Raw genomic sequence first — 19,733 nt, 5'->3', positions numbered from 1 at the left:
TTATTTTGTATAGAAGGTTTGCCATTTAGAGGATCTTCTTTTACACGCAGTACAGAAAAGCTGAGTGAGTGTCATTCCAAAACAAACTGACACCAACACCAACAACAAAACGCGAACCACAACATGACACACAAACACCCATTCACATGCACTGCCTACCTGGAGGCACCATAGGTTTGCGTTTGTGAGCTTTCAAGTATTTTCAGAAAAAAGGAGAGGAAAAGAGGGGAGGAGGGAAAAGGAATACATAAACAATATTTTCAAATGAAATAGGAGGAGGGGGAAAAAAGAACAAGGAAAATTAGCATAGAGGCAATTAGGTCCCACTGAGTTAGCAAACTCTATACATGAATCAGCCGGTGAGTACCAACATGTCTTAGAGATTATAGTTTGACAGACAGGTTATAAATATTTTTAATAAATTTATCAACTCTGACAAGTGCAAGTTGTGGCTCCAAAAACTGAACCATACGTGATCGCTACTTCAGAGTCATAATTAGGAACACAAACTCAACAGTATTAAAATGTATTATTGGATATACTAGGGGTGACGTGATAGCAGTCTTCCAATATCTCAGGGGCTGCCACAAAGAAGAGGAGAGTCAAGCTATTCTCCAAAGCATCTGAAGGCAGAAGAAGAAGCAACGGATGGAAACTAATCAAGGAGAGAAGAAACCTAGAACTAAGGAGAAACTTCCTGACAGTTAGAACAATTAATCAGTGGAATTACCTGCGTCCAGAAGCTGTGAATGCTCCAACAATGGAAGTTTTTAAGAAGAGACTGGACAGCCATTTGTCTGAAATGGTATAGGGTTTACTGACTGAGCAGGGGTTGGACTAAATGACCTCCAAGGTCCCTTCCAAGGTTATTTGTTATTCTGTTATATAGGTAGCCCTCAACTTACAATCATGATTGGGACCAGAATTTCTGTCCCTAAGCAAAACAATAACAATAGCACTTAGACTTATATACCACTTCATAATGCTTTACAGCCCTCTCTAAGCAGTTTATAGAGTCAGCCTCTTGCCCCCAACAATCTGGCTCCTCATTTTACCGACCTCAGAAGGATAGAAGGCTCACTCAACCTTGAGCAGGTCAGGATCGAAATGCTGACAGTGAGCAGAGTCAGCCTGCAATACCGCATTCTGACCACTGCGCCACCATGGCTCTTCCTAAAGCAGTTGTTAAATGAGTCATGCCCAATTTTATGACTGTTTGCCATGGTTATTCAGCAAATAATTGAAACAAGTGGCCGTTAAGCGAATCCAGATTCCCCCATTGTCGGAAGACAGCGGGAAAGGTCACACATGGAGATCACGTGACTCTGGAATGCCACGATTGTCATAAATGCATGCCTGTTGCCAAGTGTCTGAATGATCCTGCAATGGTTTTAAGTGTGAGGACTAGTCGTCAATTACTTTTTTCAGTGCTGTTATAACTTCAAACAATCGCTAAACGAATGTTTGTAAATAAAGGACTAGCTGTGTGGAGGACGAAGTTCAAGCTTTTGAAACACCTATTTATTGGGGAATGCCCTAGCTCTCAACGTCCTATTCAGCTTTTCTGCAAAAATGTTTTTTTTTTCAGTGCAGTATCTTCGTCCCGCTCTTTTCATACCTATCTGTCAGGCTCCTAGTGAAACAGGGCTAAACATAGCTAGTTATTTTATTCCAGGAATAAGCCATGTAAAATAGATGAGACTTAGTTACTACGGTATATGAGAGGGTGTGTGGAATTTACGCTCATTACTTCAAATCCATCACATCCTTCCCTCCTGCAAAAGACTTGGTGTTCTCATTTTCCACCCACAAGCTACATATTGATGACAAACACATTCTCACTTTCCTTGCTCTTTCCTTGTTTTGGTCACCGCAATGTAAAAAAGACATTGAGACTCTAGAAAGAGTACAGAGAAGAGCAACAAAGATGATCAGGGGACTGGAGGCTAAAACATACGAAGAACAGTTGCTGGAATTGGGTATGTCTAGTTTAATGAAGAGAAGGACCAGCAATGTGACATGATAGGAGTGTTCCAATATCTCTGGGGATGCCACAAAGAAGAGGGGGTCAAGCTATTCTCCAAAGCACTCTGTATCATTTCAGATGAGTGGATGGAAACTAATCAAAGAAAGAATCAATCTAGAACTAAGGAGAAAAATTAATCGTTGGACCGGCTTACTTCCAGAAGCTGTAGTTGCTCACTGGAGATTTTTAAGAACAGATTGGACAGCCATTTGTCTAAATGGTACAGCATGGCTGGCTGAGGAATTCTGGGAGTTGAAGTCCACTGGTCGTAAAGGAGCTATAGTTGCACGTCTCTGGTATAGGATCTCTTGCTTGTGCAGGAGGTTGGACTAGAAGACCTCCAAGGTCCCTCCCAATTCTGTTACTTTATTCCAGGGGTCTTCAAACGTGGCCCTTTTATGACTTGTGGACTTCAACTCCCAGAATTCCTCAGCCAGTGTGCCTGGCTGAGGAATTCTGGGAGTTGAAGTCCACAAGTCATAAATGGGCCACGTTTGAAGACCCCTGCTTTATTCTGTTAGTTCCCTCTTATGCAATGATTCAGCATCAATCCTAAGAGCCCATGAATTCACACAGGAAGAGGACAATTAATGTAACACCCTGCAGATACAAGAGCCATTTGCACTTTTACACTGGCAGACGGTGAATCGATTGTTCCACATCACCTCACAGCTGAATCTGTGCACTTTTTGCCAAGCTGAGGAGAGGAGCCAGACCAAGAAGTGTTAGAAAATATGGAGCTTACAGTCCGGGACATGCAGACAGCCTATTCTTTATTTAGTCACTCGATTTTATCCAATCTTTATTACATGATCAGTAATTGAAGGCAGTGAATGTGCATAATACTCCTTCCTCCTTCTATTTCCCCCACTACAGCCACCCTGTGAGGTGGGTTGGACTGAGAGAGGGGGGACTGGCCCAAGGTCATCCACTCAGCTTTCATGACTAAAGCAGGATTAGAACTCATCACCTCTTGGTGATTGGCCCAAAGTCACCCGGCTGCTTTTAATGCCTAAGATGGGACTAGAACTCACAGTCTACTGGTAATTGACCCAAATTTATCCAGACGGCTTTCATGCCTAAGTCACAACTAGAACTCACCATGTCCTGGTGATCGGCCTAAAGTCACCCAGTTAGCTTTCATGCCTAAGGTGGAACTAGAACTCACTGTCTCCTGGTGATCTGCCTAAAGTCACCCAGTTAGCTTTCATGCCTAAGGTGGAACTAGAACTCACCGTCTCCTGGTGATCAGCCTTAAGTCACCCAGTTAGCTTTCATGCCTAAGGTGGAACTAGAACTCACTGTCTCCTGGCCTTAATCACTAGACCATTAACATCACTAGACCATTAACATCACTGCACTAACCAGAGTTGGACTCAATGCTCCAACTCAAAATTCTAATTCCCAACCTACCCAATATGTTTTTTCTTTAAATCAGGAAGTCCCTTGTCCAAGGTTTAACTAGCTTCTAGTCGCCTGCTGCATTATTTCCTCAGAAGGAACTCCTTCGCACGCTCTCTCTCTCTCTCTCTCTCTCTCTCTCTATCTCTCTCTCTCTCTCTCTCTTTAAAAAAAAGGGGTTTTCTCCTGAGTGATGAAGAGTAATTAACCTCAGAATCGTTCTGCAAAGACAGCTTTGCTCTCTGCAAATGCCAGGGCTAGAAACTTTAAAAGATCCCCCATTTCCTTGATTAGAGCACAGACACAGATTATAACTGCATACATTATGGAGATTTTATTTACCTTAATCGTGCGGCTCCTTAGCTGACTCCATGGTGACTTATTAAAAGAAAGCTGCAAAAATTGCTTAACGTACATCCTAAGTGGATTGCTTCGTAGCGTTGAAAACGCTGCCTGTGATGAAAAAGCTCTCTAGGGGCAGACAAGCATTAATTAATCTTCTCCCATCTCACGTTAAGCTTTATTAAACCTAATTACTAGGAAGAAAATGAAGCCCATAAAATCTGGCTAGAGTGGGAAATACTGATGGAATGCCACAATGGGGGTATTTCCAGAGACAACGTCTGCTGGAGCATCCTCATGACCTCTTTCATCCCTGGGAAGGAAATCCAGGGGATATTGTCCTCCATTTCTGACCACCTGGTGACCTCATGGCTTCTTTCACTCATTGCTTTTTCCTTAAACTCCCTCCCCCCAAAAGAAGGAAAGTCTACATAACTGTATTCACACATAACACATTTACCATAAAGTCTTCCTTGAGCCGAACCCAATTCCTGGAGACACCTTGAATTTCTTTCTTAAGAAAATTCGTACAGGTAGTCCTCAACTTAACGGCCAGAGCTGAGCCCAAAGTTTCTGTTGCAAAGCAAGACAGTTGTCCAAGTGAGTTTTGCTCCATCGTATCACTTTTCTGGCCAGAGTTGTTAAAAGGAATTGCTGCAGTTGTTAAGTGAGAAATATGACGGGTTAAGTGAATCTGGCTTCCCCATTGACTTTGCTTGTCAGACGGTCCCAAAAGGAGATCACGTGATCCCTATCATAAATATGCAACCGTCGTAATTATGAATCGGTTGCCAAGCGTCCAAATTTTGATTATGCGAGCAAGGAGATGCTGCCATGGGCGTTAAGTGTGAAAAACACTCACAAGTCCCTTTTTTCAGTGCTGTGGTAACTTTGAACAGTCACTAAATGAATGGTTGTAAGTCAAGGACTACCTGTAGGGACACCCAACTCACTCACAGTGATTCTAGGCGCCTTACTAAAATAAAACTCCAGTACAAACCCCAGTAAATCCCCACATCTCCCGGTGACAACAATCAGACCAGACACTTGATGGGCTACGGATCACCCTGGGGTCCCCAGGCCCACTGGCAAAAACCATATCTTCAGGGCCTCATGAAAGAGTGTCAGGGTGAAAAAAGCAAGGTTCTACATTTAGGCAAGAAAAGCCAAATGCACAGGTAAAGTATAGGGGGTGCCTTGCTCAACAATAGCAACTGTGAGAGGGATCTCAGAGTCCTAGTGGACAATCACTTAAATATAAGCCAGCCGTGTGCTGCAGCTGCCAAAAAAGCCAACACAGTGCTAGGCTGCATTAACAGAGGGATAGAATCAGGATCACCTGAAGTGTTAATACCACTTTACAAGGCCTTGGTAAGGCCACACTTGGAATACGGCATCCAGTTTTGGTCACCACGATGTAAAAAAGATGTTGAGACTCTAGAAAGAGTACAGAGAAGAGCAACAAAGATGATTAGGGGGCTGGAGGCTAAAACATACAAGGAATGGCTGCTGGAATTGGGTATGTCTAGTTTAATGAAGAGAAAGACGAGGGGGGACATGATAGCTGTGTTCCAATATCTCAGGGCTGCCATAAAGAAGAGGGAGTCAAGCTATTTTCCAAAGCGCTTGAAGGCAGGACAAGAAGCAATGGATGGAAACTAATCAAGGAGAGAAGCAACCTAGAACTATTGAGAAACTTCCTGACAGTTAGAACAATTAACCAGTGGAACACCCTGTCTCCAGAAGTGGTGAATGCTCCAACACTGGAAGTTTTTAAGAAGAGACTGGACAGCCATTTGTCCGAAATGGTATAGGGTTTCCTGCATGAGCAGGGGGTTGGACTAGATGACCTCCAAGGTCCCTTCCAACTTTACTATTATTATTATTATTATTATTATTATTATTATTATTATTATTATTATTATTATTATATCTCAATGAAGATGATGTTCCACTGAGGGGGAGCCACCACAGAGAAGATCCTTCTTCTTGGTCCCTCCAGATTAACCTCCTTAAGAGGGGGGGCCCATAACATCTCTGCCTCCCTGCTTTGGTGGGTAGGGTAGATATAACAGGGAAAAGCTAGTCCTTCAAATGACCTTGTCCCAGACCATGTGGGGCTTTGAAGCTGCCAACCAGCTCCCTGAACTGGACCCGGCAAGCAAATCATCAACCAATGCAGCTCCCACAAAATAGATGACACAGATGGAAATCTAGACTTGCATAGAACCATGAAATCTGCCACGTTTTGAACCAACTAAAATTTCTGGATACTTTTCAAGACAACCCCATCTAGATGTTGAGAGTTTGGGAAAAAATTCAGAGAAGAGCAACTAAGATGATCCAAGGCCTGGAGACCAAAACATATGAAGAAAGGCTGCGGGACTTGGGTTTGGCTAATCTAAAGAAAAGAAGAAATAGGGGAGACATGATAGCAGTGTTCCAGTATCTGAGGGGCTGTGACAAAGAAGAGGGGGTCAGATTGTTCACCAAAGCACCAGAGGGAAGGACAAGAAACAACGGTTGGAAACTGATCAAAGAGAGAAGCAGCCTGGAACTAAGGAGAAACTTCCTGACAGTGAGGCCAATCAGCCAGTGGAACAGCTTGCCTCCAGAAATCATGGGCGCTCCATCACTGGAGATTTTTAAGAGGAGACTGGACATTCACTGGTCTGAAATGGTGTAGGTTCTCCTGCTTGAGCAGGGGGTTGGACTAGAAGACCTCCAAGGTCCCTTCCAGCTTCTATTCTATTCTATTCTATTCTATTCTATTCTATTCTATTCTATTCTATTCTATTCTATTCCATTCAATATTCTATTCTATTCTATTCTATTCTATTCCATTCCATTCTACTCTACTCTACTCTACTCTACTCTACTCTACTCTACTCTACTCTACTCTATTCTATAGCACATTGTACTGATGTAGAGCGGCATTGCATGAATGCTCTCCAGAGGTTGTGATTGCTCCAATATTGTAGGTTTTTAAGAAGAGACTGGAGAGCCACTTGTCTTGAAATGGTACAGGGTTTCCTGCTTGAGTGGGGCGGGGGGGGTTGGACTAGAAGACCTTCAAAGTCCCTTCCAATTCTGTTATTATGTTATTCTGTTATCCTCATACCACGTTCTTGGTTGGAATATTATGGCCCTTTCAAGTTTTGTTGTTTTTAAGAAAGGAGAGTCCTGATGAATATTAGTAGGAATATCCTGCTGTGAAGAATAGCCATTCAGTGGGGCGATCCATCTAAAACTGTAGGAATTTGATGACTACCTATCAAGGGTGGTTTATGGGATTCTTGCGCTGAGTTGGGGATCGACTTAATGACAAAAATCATACATTCTGTGACTGCCAAATATATATATCGCCTCGTGGTCTCCCATTCAAACATTGCCCAGAACAACTCCTGAAATTATAATTTGGAAACACTCTCTAAGAATAGCTTTGAGGGATTCGAGGAGGAGGGTTGGGATTAAAGATTAGCATTAAGATAGAAATATATGTTATTTTAGAATAAGTACTGTATTTAAAAAACGTAGATGTATAATTATAGATGAAGAATCAATTGTAAAATGGGGAACAACTTGATAAGAATGTATATACTGGAATGTCACGTTACATCCAATGTTTTTTAATTGTATTATAAATAAAATTTTGAAAAAAAAAAAAGAATAGCTCAGAGCTTTTAAACATTGGTACAAACCAGGTCCATCCTGTCAGACATCTACCAATTGGCAAGGATTCAGCTGTCCAATTTATGTATTTTTATTTATTTACTTACTTACTTACTTACGTATTTATTTACTTACTTATTTATTTATTTATCAAATTGATAAGTCGCCCACATCTACCAATTGGCAAGGATTCACCTGTCAATGTATGTATGTATGTATGTATGTATGTATGTATGTATGTATGTATGTATGTTTATTTATCAAATTGATAAATTGCCCATCTCGCTATTCAAAGTCTTCTCTACCACTGCAAGCAGAGAAGCAAGGGACATTAGCAGAGCCCTTGCAGAAATGCAGCAAATTTTTTGCCCAGAAGTGAATTTGATCACAACAACTCTTACTGAGGAGATTAAAAATTCACCACCCCAATCAATTATTCAAAGGACAGAGCTTGGCTTAGCTTAGGTGCCAGAGAAGCTCTACAAAAATAGATCAAGGGGTTGTTTCCTGCTAAGTGTGAGCAAAGCGATTATATCAAGGCTTCCAAATACATATCTTGGCATATCCGAGGCGCCGAAGCAAGCAGAAATGATGAAATAAGCCAGGAGAAACACAGCGGTCTGTGATTATCTGATCAACTCTCTGTTGAAGCAAGGTTCTCTCCGCTGAAATCTCTCACGTCTGACTGGCCTCCACTGAACTGCATCGTCTTGGTACACACTCATCCAGAAGGACAGGGAGGATTTGGGCCTCACCCAGGATTCCTGATCTGATTTTGTTTTTGTTTTTTTTTAAAAAGGAGACAAGATTACATTTGCTCTTACTGAAACAAATACCATGCTGCTTTAGGTGCAAAGACAGCCAGTTTGGTATAGTGCAGGGGTAGGCAACCTTGGCTCTTTTATGACTCGTGGACTTCAACTCCCAGAATTCCTGAGCTAATATGGCTCAGCATGGAAACCTCTCCCTTTCCCCTCAGCATGGCTGGCCCAGGAATTCTGGGAGTTGAAGTCCACGAGTCGTAAAAGAGCCAAGGTTGCCTTCCCCTGACCATGGGGATACTGCAAGAGCCTTAAGTGTGAAAAACGGTCATAAGTCACTATTTTCATTGCTCCTGTAACTCCGAATGGTCACTAAATGAGTGGTTGTAAGTCGAGGATGACCTGTATTTAGCAGCTTGTGGCTTTTCCAAAAGGTCCTGAAGTCATGGTTTTGTCAGTGAGCCTGGGGATCACGAATGGAGAATGGAGCAGATCAAGTGGTTGATTTGTTTGGTTTGCTGCTGCCATTGGGGGGGGGGCTGAGGAAGGAGTTAAGGATGGGGCCTTATGGCTTTTATGCTCCAGATTTTTATTGTTGTAAGCCACACAGAATCAGCTGTGTGTGACTGGGATGGCAGCCATATATATTTGTTTAATAATTAAGTAAAATAAACCCTAAATGCACGCACATCTGACTGTAAAGCTCTGGTGGACGCCTCCACCACCTAGATCAGCTTCTTCAATCTGATGTCCTCCTTGTTAGTTGTTATAACTCAAAACCAAAATAACAGCATTGGAAGGGACCTTGGAGGTCCTGTAGTCCAACCCCCTGCTCAAGCACGAAACCCTATACCTGTCAAAAATGAAACTTTGGCAGCTACATGCCTCTGTGTTTCAACTTGCCTTTTAGATTAAGGAGGGGAGGTGTTACTTTCAAGTGGGCAGAAGGAGAAACGAAACTGCTTCAGGTCAGCTGAAGACCATGAGAGCTTGAAGCCTTGTCAAGGACTAGAATTTACCTTCTCTTTGTGATTGGCCCAAACCCACTGGTGGTTTTCATGACTAAGGCAGGACTAGAACTTACTGTCAACTTCTGAAACGAACCTGGGTGAAGCCATCTTTGTCATTCTAAGTTGCCACAGGATGGGGGGGAGGGGAAAAGAAAAGGACAGCATTGCTAGACTAAACACGGAGTGGTCCAATGGGAACCAAGGTCATTCCCACAAGAGCTGGAAGGTGGAGAGAAGAAGTTTCATGAAGCCTGTCAATTTCTTTTATTGGCTAGCATGATCAATAGCATAGCAGAAGGGAGGGAACTGTTACATTTAGTTACACTGAATTCCTAAGGAGAATTTTAGCGTTGGTTTCACTTTTGACTCTGCCGATATTATGTATCCAATAAACATGTTCTTTGAGGAAACTTCAAGCCTCAGAGTTCTGATTTATTTGGTTTCATTAGTTGGAACCTTGACACCACCATATCCTGGTGATTGGTCCAAAGTCGCCCAGCCAGCTTTACTGCCTAAGGTGGAACTAGAAATTACCATTCCTTGATGATTGGTCCAAAGTCACCCAGTTGGCTTTCATGCCTAAAGCTGGACTAGAACTCACCGTCACATCGTTTTTAAACCAGCACCTTAACCACTACATCAAGCTTGCTCTCCAATAAATGTTGTGATGTTGTTCATTTTATTTCATTGTCATTTCTTGGGAATTTTTCTTTTTCTTCTAATTTTTTTCTAATTTCTAATTTTCTAATTGTTTTCCAATCTTCCAATCTCCCATCCAATACTAATCAGGCCTGAAATTGCTTAGCTTCTACATCCAAACAGCCAGATTCTGCTCCTTGCTCATTCAACAAAAGAAAGAATTTACAAGTATTCAATCTCACCAATCAACTACAACCATTTCTATAGTAGCAAAAGTTCTCTTAATGCAGCTGAGTCAATAAATCTACGGCTACTTTCCCCAATCTTGTTCTCTCCCAATGAGTGGGTCCTCTCTTCCCCAAATTCCCAATCAGCAGAGTCCAGGGAATTCTGGGAACTGCAGTTCCTATATACCTGGAAGACACATACTAGAGGAGGCTACTTTATGCTGTGACCATCATTCTGCCTGAAGATTATTTTCACAAAGAATTGGTAACCGTGTTCTCCATGTGTTCTGCTCCCCACTAAATTTCTTGTTAGAAACTGAAATTATTTAGTTACTCTAAGCCACTATTTCTCAACCTTAGCAACTTTAAGATGTATGAATTTCAACTCTCCCTGCCAGCTATGTTGGCTCTGGAATTCTGGGAGTTGGTCCATACGTCTTAAAGTTGCTGAGGTTAAGAAATGTAACTCTAGGCCAGGGGACTTCAAACTTGGCCCTTTTATGACTTGTGGACTTCAACTCCCAGAATTCCTCAGCCAGGCATGCTGGCTGAGGAATTCTGGGAGTTGAAGTCCACAAGTCATAAAAGGGCCAAGTTTGAAGACCCCTGCTCTAGGCTGATCAGGGAAGGAATCAGAAAGGATGTTCCACAATTCATTTTCCACATCACAGACAAAAACAGCACAGGTCAAAATGCTAAATGTTACAGGAAGAGAAAAGTCATGGGAAAGAACTGGAAAATGGGGTTATTATTTTTTTTTACCTACTTTTCAAGGCCAGCCTTTCAGATCGTCTTCAGCTTTCTGACATGGCAATTGTCAGAAAATAAAACCCACCGAGAACAGGTGTAGGAAAATAAAGACGGTGACCAACGCAAGACGGAGAAACATAAATGTGCAAGAAAAGAAAAACAAATTAATATAAACCAATGTAAGCCATGGAGAAATAAATCTAAATCCAGCATTTAAAAACAAAAAGTGACTTCCGAAAACAACTTCCCTGTGAGTTTAAAAAAAAAAAAAACCACACTCACACAATGAGAACAGAACATTTTGTTGAACATAACAAAAAAATAAGCAAAATGGATAGAAATATAGGTAGTCCTTGACTTACAACCACAATTGAGCCCAACATTTCTGTTGCTGAGCAAAACAGTTAAGTTTTGCCCCATTTTACAACCTTTCTTGCCATCGTTATTAAGCAAATCACGGCAGTTGTTAAGTAAGACAAAAGAAGTAAATCTGCCTTCCCCATGGACTTTGCTTGTCATAGGGTCCCAGGGTCGTGCAACCGTCATAAATATGAGTCAGTTCTAAGCGTCTGAATTTTGATCACGTGACCATGGAGATGCTACAGTGGTCACAAGTGTGAAAAACAGTCATAAATCACTTATTTTAGTGCCGTTGTAACTTAGAATGGTCACTAAACAAATGGTTGTAAGTCAAGGACTACTTGTAGAGGAATCATGGACCCAGAGGAAATGCTTACCTGTACATGGGAACGGTGACAGTTTGTTCGTAGTAATTCCAGGTAGAGTGCAAATCGGTTCGGGTGAGGTTAGTGGCGTAAAACCTCCAGGCAGCCTAAGAGAATATAGGAAGGAGAGGCAGATGTGATTTCAAAAAAAAAATAAAACAAGCAAATAATGAAGTTAACTTGCTAGTGGCGCACTGGTTAGAAGGAGGCATTGCAGGCTGACTCTGCCCACTGCCAGCAGTTCGATCCTGGCCAGTTCAAGGTTGATTGAGCTTTACTGACCTCCCAAGGTCAGTAAAATGAGGACCCAGATTGTTGGGGGCAATATGCTGCCTCTGTAAACCAGGGTTCCCCAACCTGTGGGCTGTGGCCCGGTAGTGGGCCGTGGCTGCTGGCCACCGGGCTGTGGGACAGGCTGGCAAGTCCACACGCATGTGTGTGCATACCCCCTCACTTGTGTTAGTGCTGCGGCCACGGGGCACAGAAACGGGACACCACCACACCTCAGGGTGCAAAAACAGGCTGCCACCACACCATGGGTTGTGAAAATGGGCGCCACCACACAGCAGGGTGCAAAAATGGGCTGCCGTGGCACTGCAAGTCACAAAAACAGCCACCACCACACGCTGTGCCACACAAGAACAGGGCAGGGCTAGTATCATGCCGTTTTCGGCGTGCACGTGCTCGCAGCCTCATGCACGCACACACGCACGCATATAAAATGCTTCCACCTCCTTTTTCCTCCGGTCCACCAAGTGACAAAGGTCAGTGACCTCTGCTGTGAACCACTCAGAGAAAGCTGTAAAAAGCGCTGTGAAGCAGTATATACGTCTAAGAGCTATTGCTATTAAGAGTTGTGGTAGTGCTGTGGTTAGAATGCAGCATTGCAGACTAACTCAGCCAACTGCCCGCAGTTCGATCCTGGCCAACTCAAGGTTGACTGAGCCTTCCATTCTTCCAAGGTTGGTAAAATGAGGTCCCAGATTGTTGGGGACTGACTCTGTGAATTGCTTAGAGAGGGCTGTGAAGCCCTGTGAAGTGGTATATAAGTCTTAAGTGCTGTTGCTATTGCTAACTTAGATTCTGCAGGGGAGAAACCACATTGTCCTAATCTTTAACTTACAGGAAGTCCTCCTCTTACAACCACAACCATGATCAGATTTTCTGTTGTTAAGCAAGGTGATTGTTAAGTGAACCGTGCCCCATTTTACAACCTTTTTTGCCACAGTTGTTAAACAAATCACTGCAGTTGAGGTCCACAAGTCTTAAAGTTGGCTGGCTGGGGAATTCTGGGAGTTGAAGTCCACAAGTCTTAAAGTTGCCAAGATCAGAGCTCCTTGCTCTAGAACAGGAGTAGGCAGCCTTGGCTCTTTTATAACTCGTGGACTTCAACTCCCAGAATTCCTGAGCCAGCATGGCTCAGCTTGGAAACCTTTCCCTTTCCCCTCAGCCTGGCTGGCTCAGGAATTCTGGGAGTTGAAGTCCACGAGTCATAAAAGAGCCAAGGTTGCCTACCCCTGATCTAGGTAGCTGGTTTTAGTGGCTGTTTTTGTTTGTGGGAATTGTAGAGGAAGGGTGTTTTGAGTTTGGGGTACCACCTTCTCTCCTCCATCTCCTCCAAATCTAGAATTGAGCAGGGGTTATTTTAAATGTTGCCATTCTCAGGGGCATTAGATAGAATAGGGCTCTTCAAACTTGGCCCTTTTATTAGCCAGCATGGGGGAATTATAGCCCCCTCATGACTCGTGGACTTCAACTCCCAGAATTCCTGAGCCAGCATGGGGGAATTATGGCCCCCTCATGACTCGTGGACTTCAACTCCCAGAATTCCTGAGCCAGCATGGCTCAGCTTGGAAACCTCTCCCTTTCCCCTCAGCGTGGCTGGCTCAGGAATTCTGGGAGTTGAAGTCCACGAGTCATAAAAGAGCCAAGGTTGCCTACCCCTGCACTAGACAGAATAGGACTCTTCAAACTTGGCCCTTTTATGAGCCAGCATGGGGGAATTATGGCCCCCTCATGACTCGTGGACTTCAACTCCCAGAATTCCTCAGCCAGCCACGCTGAGGGGAAAGAGTGAGGTTTCGAAGCTGAGCCATGGTGGCTCAGGAATTCTGGGAGTTGAAGTCCACCAGTCATAAAAGAGCCAAGGTTGCCTACCCCTGCTCTAGACGATTTTGCAGCGTGAATCGATTCTCTTTCAGCACCTTCTTGATCCATTTCTCTCTCTTCGGAGATCCGACCTTCCCTGAGCCCCCCACCCACCCACCCATTCTCTCTGCTTACCTGAATTAGGCCAGCTGCAGGATTCCTCCTTTTTTCAAAGTGCTTCTGACGATGCTGCTCTTGAACCTTCAGGGCAAAGCCGGAACCTAGAATTCCCTGAAAATTAAATTAACCAAATATCAGAGTTGGAAGGGACCTTGGGAGACCTCCTATACATTTCAAACAAGTGGTTGTCCAATTTCTTCTTACAAACCTCCAGTGAGGTTTGAAACCCACAACCCACCACTTCTGCAGGCAAGCAGTTCCACTGATTAATTGTTCGAACTGTCAGGAAATTTCTCCTTAGTTCGAGATTTGGTTCTCTCCTTGATTAGTTTCCACCCATTGTTTCTTGTCCTGCCTTCAGGTGCTTTGGAGAATAGGTTGACCCCCCTCTTCTTTGGGGCAGCCACTTAGATAGTGGGACACTGCTATCATGTCACCCTAATCCTTGTTTTCCTTAAAGTAGACATCCCCAGTTCCTGCAACCGTCCTTCGTATGTTTTAGCTTCCAGTCTCCTAATCATCTTCGTTGCTCTTCTCTGTACTCTTTCTAGAGTCTCAATAACGTTTCTATATTTTCTATATTAAGTACAGTATTATTTCGCATTAGGTTTGTCAATTACCGTATTTTCCGGCGTATAAGATGACTTTCTAAAGCATGCAAATCGGCTCCGAAGTTGGGGGGGGGGTCGTCTTATACGCCGGGTCGTCTTATACGCCAGGAATTACGGTAGTTTCCGGCGTATAAGACAACTTTCTAGGCATGCAAATTGGCTCCAAAGTCGGGGGTTGTCTTATACGCCAAGTTGACTAATACGCCGGAAAATACGGTATTTCTTACCCTTCTACTCCTTCCTTCTGAAGATCCCAGGCTGTATTCCTTGGAGAATTACACACATGCAAAGAAACTCCACATGTCCACAAATGTTCCTCAAATGTTGAAGAAAAGATCACCTGGATCAGGAGTAGGCAACCTTGGTTCTTTTATGACTCGTGGACTCCAACTCCCAGAATTCCTGAGCCAGCCACGCTGAGGGGAAAGGGAGAGGTTTCCAAGCTGAGCCATGCTGGCTCAGGAATTCTGGGAGTTGAAGTCCACGTGTCATAAAAGAGCCAAGGTTGAGGACCCCTGCCCTAGATAATGAGGGACAATGAATCTTAGTTCATCACACTCGATCCAACTAAAGCCCACAATAACAAAATATTAGAAAGCAAGTCTTCCCTGTATGCCAAGAATCAGATTACGCAATACTTGGATGTGTGATTGAAACATCACAGGTTGTCCTTGACTAATGACCACAATTTTGATCACAACATACAACCACAACAGAGCCACCTAGAGTCCACCTTGTATGAGAGATGGGAGGCATAAAATTATGAATCATCGCACAGTCAGCCAGATGTTCAGACTGGATTTGGCATTTTGTCTACCTATCGAGTCCTTACCCAGGACCTGGGATAGGCAGATGTGGATGTTTGATGGTATTACAGATATCGTCGCAGGATGGAAGCAGTTCCTAGTAAGGCCGCCTTTTGCAATTGACTAATAGCGAATTTGTCAATGCCAATGGTGTTCAAGTGGTGCTCCAGTTGTTTTGGGACTGCACCTAAGGAGCCTATTACTATTGGTACTACCCTTGCTTGCTTTTGCCACAGTCTTTCTATTTCTATTTGTAAGTCTTTGTATTTTGTTATCTTCTCCAGTTCTTTCTCTTCTATTCTGCTGTCTCCAGGGACTGCCACGTCCATTATTACTATTATTATTATGGATCATCGCACAGTCAGCCAGATGTTCAGACTGGATTTGGCATTTTGTCTACCTTTCGAGTCCTTACCCAGGACCTGGGATAGGCAGATGTGGATGTTTGATGGTATTACAGATATCGTCGCAGGATGGAAGCAGTTCCTAATAAGGCCGCCTTTTGCAATTGACTAATAGCGAATTTGTCAATGCCAATGGTGTTCAAGTGGTGCTCCAGTTGTTTTGGGATTGCACCCAAGGAGCCTATACTATTGGTACTACCCTTGCTTGCTTTTGCCACAGTCTTTCTATTTCTATTTGTAGGTCTTTGTATTTTGTTATCTTCTCCAGTTCTTTCTCTTCTATTCTGCTATCTCCAGGCACTGCCACGTCCACTATCCAGACTTTTTTGTCTTTCTTATCGACAATTGTTAAGTCTGGGGTGTTATGTTGCAGGTGCTTGTCTGTTTGAATTCTGAAGTCCCAGAGACTAATGACCACAATTTTGATCACAACATACAACCACAACTGAGCCACCTAGAGTCCACCTTGTATGAGAAATGGGAGGCATAAAATTATTATTATTATTATTATTATTATTATTATTATTATTATTATTGATCATCGCACAGTCAGCCAGATGTTCAGAGTAGATTTGGCATTTTTGTCTACCTATCGAGTCTTTCCCAAGGACCTGAGATAGGCAGATGTGGATGTTTGATGGTATTACAGATATCGTTGCAGGATGGAAGCAGTTCCTAGTAAGGTCGCCTTTTGCAATTGACTAATAGCAAATTTGTCAATGCCAATGGTGTTCAAGTGGTGCTCCAGTTGTTTTGGGATTGCACCCAAGGAGCCTATGACTATTGGTACTACCCTTGCTTGCCTTTGCCACAGTCTTTCTATTTCTATTTGTAGGTCTTTGTATTTTGTTATCTTCTCCAGTTCTTTCTCGTCTGTTCTGCTGTCTCCAGGCACTGCCACGTCCATTCTCCTTCTTCTTCTTCTTCTTCTTCTTCTTCTTCTTCTTCTTCTTCTTCTTCTTCTTCTTCTTCTTCTTCTTCTTCTTCTTCTTCTTCTTCTTCTTCTTCTTCTTCTTCTTCTCTTCTTCTTCTCCTCCTCCTCCTCCTCCTCCTCCTCCTCCTCCTCCTCCTCCTCCTCCTCCTCCTCCTTCTTCTTGTTATGCCAAGCAAGGTGGATTTTAAGCCAGTTGTGCCTGATTTTACATCTTTTCTTATCACGGTCTTTAAGTGAATCACTGAAGGTTTCAAGCTGATTATGTGGTTGTTAAGCAAATCCAGCTTCTCCCACTGAGTTGGCCCGTTGGAAGCTAGCTAGGAACAGCGTAAATAAAGATCACATGACCCCAGGACACTGAGGCTGTCAATTAAATACATGCCATTTGTCAAGTGCCCACATTTTGATCAAGTGACCATGGAGGTGCTGCTCTAATTGCACGTGCAAAAAAATAGTTGTGGGTCCCTTTTTTCGGTGCTGCTGTAACCTCAAACAGTCACTAAATGAAGGTCACAAAATGACCGTGGGGGGCTGAGGCCATCGCCAATTTGTGATGGCTGCCAAGTGCCTGTATCACAATCACATATTTGTGGGGAGATTGAGTCATTCGCTAAATGTGAGGATGCTTTTTTTCAGCAGCGTTGTAACTTCAAATGGACACTAAACGAACGGTTGTAAGTCAAGGACTATCTGTAGACGCATTCAACTTTGTCATCGAGTAAAACAGTTCCTTCTTCTGACAAAAAATGGCACGATCTAGGTTTGGCAACTATTCTGAGATCAGAAGCAATCCAGATGCTTTCCATCCGAAGTGAGTCACAGCCCTGGATATGATTTGGCTTTCTTTTCAAGGAAAGGAAAGAATTTTACTTACTGCGGGGAGAGCGAAAAAGGAAACCCCAATCAAAGTGAAGGTTGCTGCCAGGAGACGCCCATTCCAGGTTTGCGGATACTTGTCCCCGTAGCCAATGGTGGTCAGGGTAATCTGGACGAAAACAAAGATGGTTGTATGAAATCTGCAAAGTCAAGATTGGCGCAGGAGCACAATCAAAAGAATCTGCTGCACATAAGTCAGCCTAGGCATTAAAAACAAGCATTTGAGATTGTATAAAGGGGAGCGATAGATAAGATGCTGAAGCTGAGGTTCAAATATTTTGGCCACCTAATGAGAAGAGAGGACTCCTTAGAGTGGGGGTCCTCAACCCCCAGTCCCTGGACCAGTATTGGGCCGCAGCATGCCAGCAACCGGTCCGCACAAACAAGCGAAGCCCCACCCACGGGATGCAGGCAGCACACAAAACCACACACCCTCCGGTCCACAGAAAAACCTCTCTCCATGGAACCGATCCCTGGTGCCCAAAAGGATGGGGACCTTTGCCTTAGAGAAGACCCCGTTGTTGGGGAAGATGGAAGGCAAAAGGAGAAGGTGACGGCAGAAGAGGAGATAGTTAGATCAGAGGTCTCCTGCCGTTCTCAGTTGGAGGCCCGGAGGGGAAGGGAGGGGGGAAGCATTTTAGACACGTGCGTACACACAAACGGGGCCAAGAGCACACGCGATCCAAATGGAGCACTACTAGCGCCCAGGTGACACTCGTTAGCACCGCCCCATTTTTGCTATGCAGGCACTAGCACGGCCCCATTTTTGCCACATGGCACCCCATTTTTGCTGCACGGCACCCTGTTTTCCCCACACAGCACCCAGTTTTCTCCATGTGGCGCCCCATTTTTGCCGTGCGGTGCCCTATTTGCATAGCGGCGCCAGTGCTAGCATGAGTGAGGTTGAGTGCACACACACACACGTGCGCATACTGGCCAGCCTGTTCTGTAGCCCAGTGGCCAGTAGGCCACAGCCCAGTAGTGGACCATTGCCCACAGATTGGGGACTCCTAAATTAGATGGTGTCATTGATGCAATGAACATGAGAGACAGGGGATGACGGGGGGACAGGCATGCTGTGGTCCATGGGGTCATGAAGAGTGGAACATGGGTTAACAACTAAACAGTTATTATTAACACAATTGTTACATCCATCTGTCTTCCCCAATGACTTTGCTTATCAGAAGGTGACCCTGGGACATTCTAAACCGGTGGCCCCCAACTTTTGGGCACCAGGGACCGGTTCCATAGAAGGAGGTTTTTTCGCAGACAAGAGAGGATGCGTGGTGTCGTGTGCTGCCTGCATCCCCTGGATGGGGCTTCGTTTGTGTGGCCTGGTTTCTGGCATGCCGTGGACCTGTTCCGGTCCACGGACCAGAGATTGGGGACCCCTGCTTTAACCGTCATAAACATGAGCCAGTTGCCAGGCATTTGAATTTTGATCACATGACCATGGGGATGCTGCAAAGGTCATAAGTGTGGAAAACAGTCATAAATCACATTGTAGCTTCGAATGGTCACTAAAGGAATGCTTGTAAGTTGAGGACTTCCAGTATTTCTGATGCTACTGTCAACCCTGCTAACATCGGATGTTCTTGCTTTGACAACAGATGGAAATGTAGTCATCTTTTCTCTATCGCTTTCAGAGTTTGTTGATGCTGGGAGGGGAATGTGGATGAGAGTCCAGCTAGTCATAACAATAATAACTCAGCCGTGGGAACCCAAGGTTATTGCACCCAGAGTTGATAAAGATTTGGCGGGCTGGAAAGCTGGGGAGAAAGCCCGTGCTTCAAACTAATTGGGAAATGTGATTTATGACTGTTAATTGGAGGAGGGAATTGTGCTTTGTTACTTTGTGCCCAGGGGAGGGGAATTCAGTTTTTGGCTTTAACTATGTAGTGCCGATACTTTGTTTCTTGAATAAAAGACTCTTTAAGGTAAACAATGCCTCAAAGTTCTTCTGAAGAGTTTCATCTGTCAGAACCATGACAGCTACGTTGATAGCCAGAAATTCATGGCCTGAAACTGGCAAGCAAAAGATACTCACCAGGCCCCACCAAAGGGCATCTGCATAGGTATCAAAATGGTCATTTTCTCCTTTCTCAGCCAAGTACACCAGGAAGGAGGCTAAAATTAGGCACAGGAATCCAATATACCAAGCGGTGATCAACTCCTGCAAACAGCGAAAGAGAAAAATGAAGAATAGATAGCTTTGGGATGTATCTCCCCCCACATCTGCTTCTTCAGTCGTCCTCGACTTCGAGGGAGGAAAAAATATTAC

General features: G+C 43.9%; 1 protein-coding gene across 14 annotated transcripts in view; it reads right to left on the bottom strand.

The window, feature by feature from the left end:
• Positions 1–19,733, bottom strand: part of KCNQ2 (potassium voltage-gated channel subfamily Q member 2) — a 117,551-nt gene that overhangs the window by 44,771 nt on the left and 53,047 nt on the right. For 8 of the 14 annotated variants that reach the window (XM_039350057.1, XM_039350996.1, XM_039350149.1 and 5 more), the window contains exons 5-9: positions 19,500–19,625; positions 17,451–17,561; positions 13,837–13,932; positions 11,566–11,660; positions 160–189 (exon numbers count right to left, since the gene is read on the bottom strand). In XM_039350057.1, the coding sequence (XP_039205991.1) occupies positions 160–189; positions 11,566–11,660; positions 13,837–13,932; positions 17,451–17,561; positions 19,500–19,625 (458 nt within the window). Of the gene's footprint in view, positions 1–159; positions 190–10,844; positions 10,881–11,565; positions 11,661–13,836; positions 13,933–17,450; positions 17,562–19,499; positions 19,626–19,733 lie in introns of all 14 variants that reach the window. The other 6 variants (XM_039350225.1, XM_039350458.1, XM_039351071.1 and 3 more) reach the window with 2 other exon arrangements.

This window comes from Crotalus tigris, unplaced genomic scaffold (assembly GCF_016545835.1).
Source record: "Crotalus tigris isolate CLP2741 ecotype Arizona unplaced genomic scaffold, ASM1654583v1 scf7180000017536.10889498, whole genome shotgun sequence".
Classification (NCBI taxonomy): Eukaryota; Metazoa; Chordata; class Lepidosauria; order Squamata; family Viperidae; genus Crotalus; species Crotalus tigris.
The sequence above is the reverse complement of the archived record's forward strand: the minus strand, read 5'-3'. Positions and strand labels throughout refer to the sequence as shown.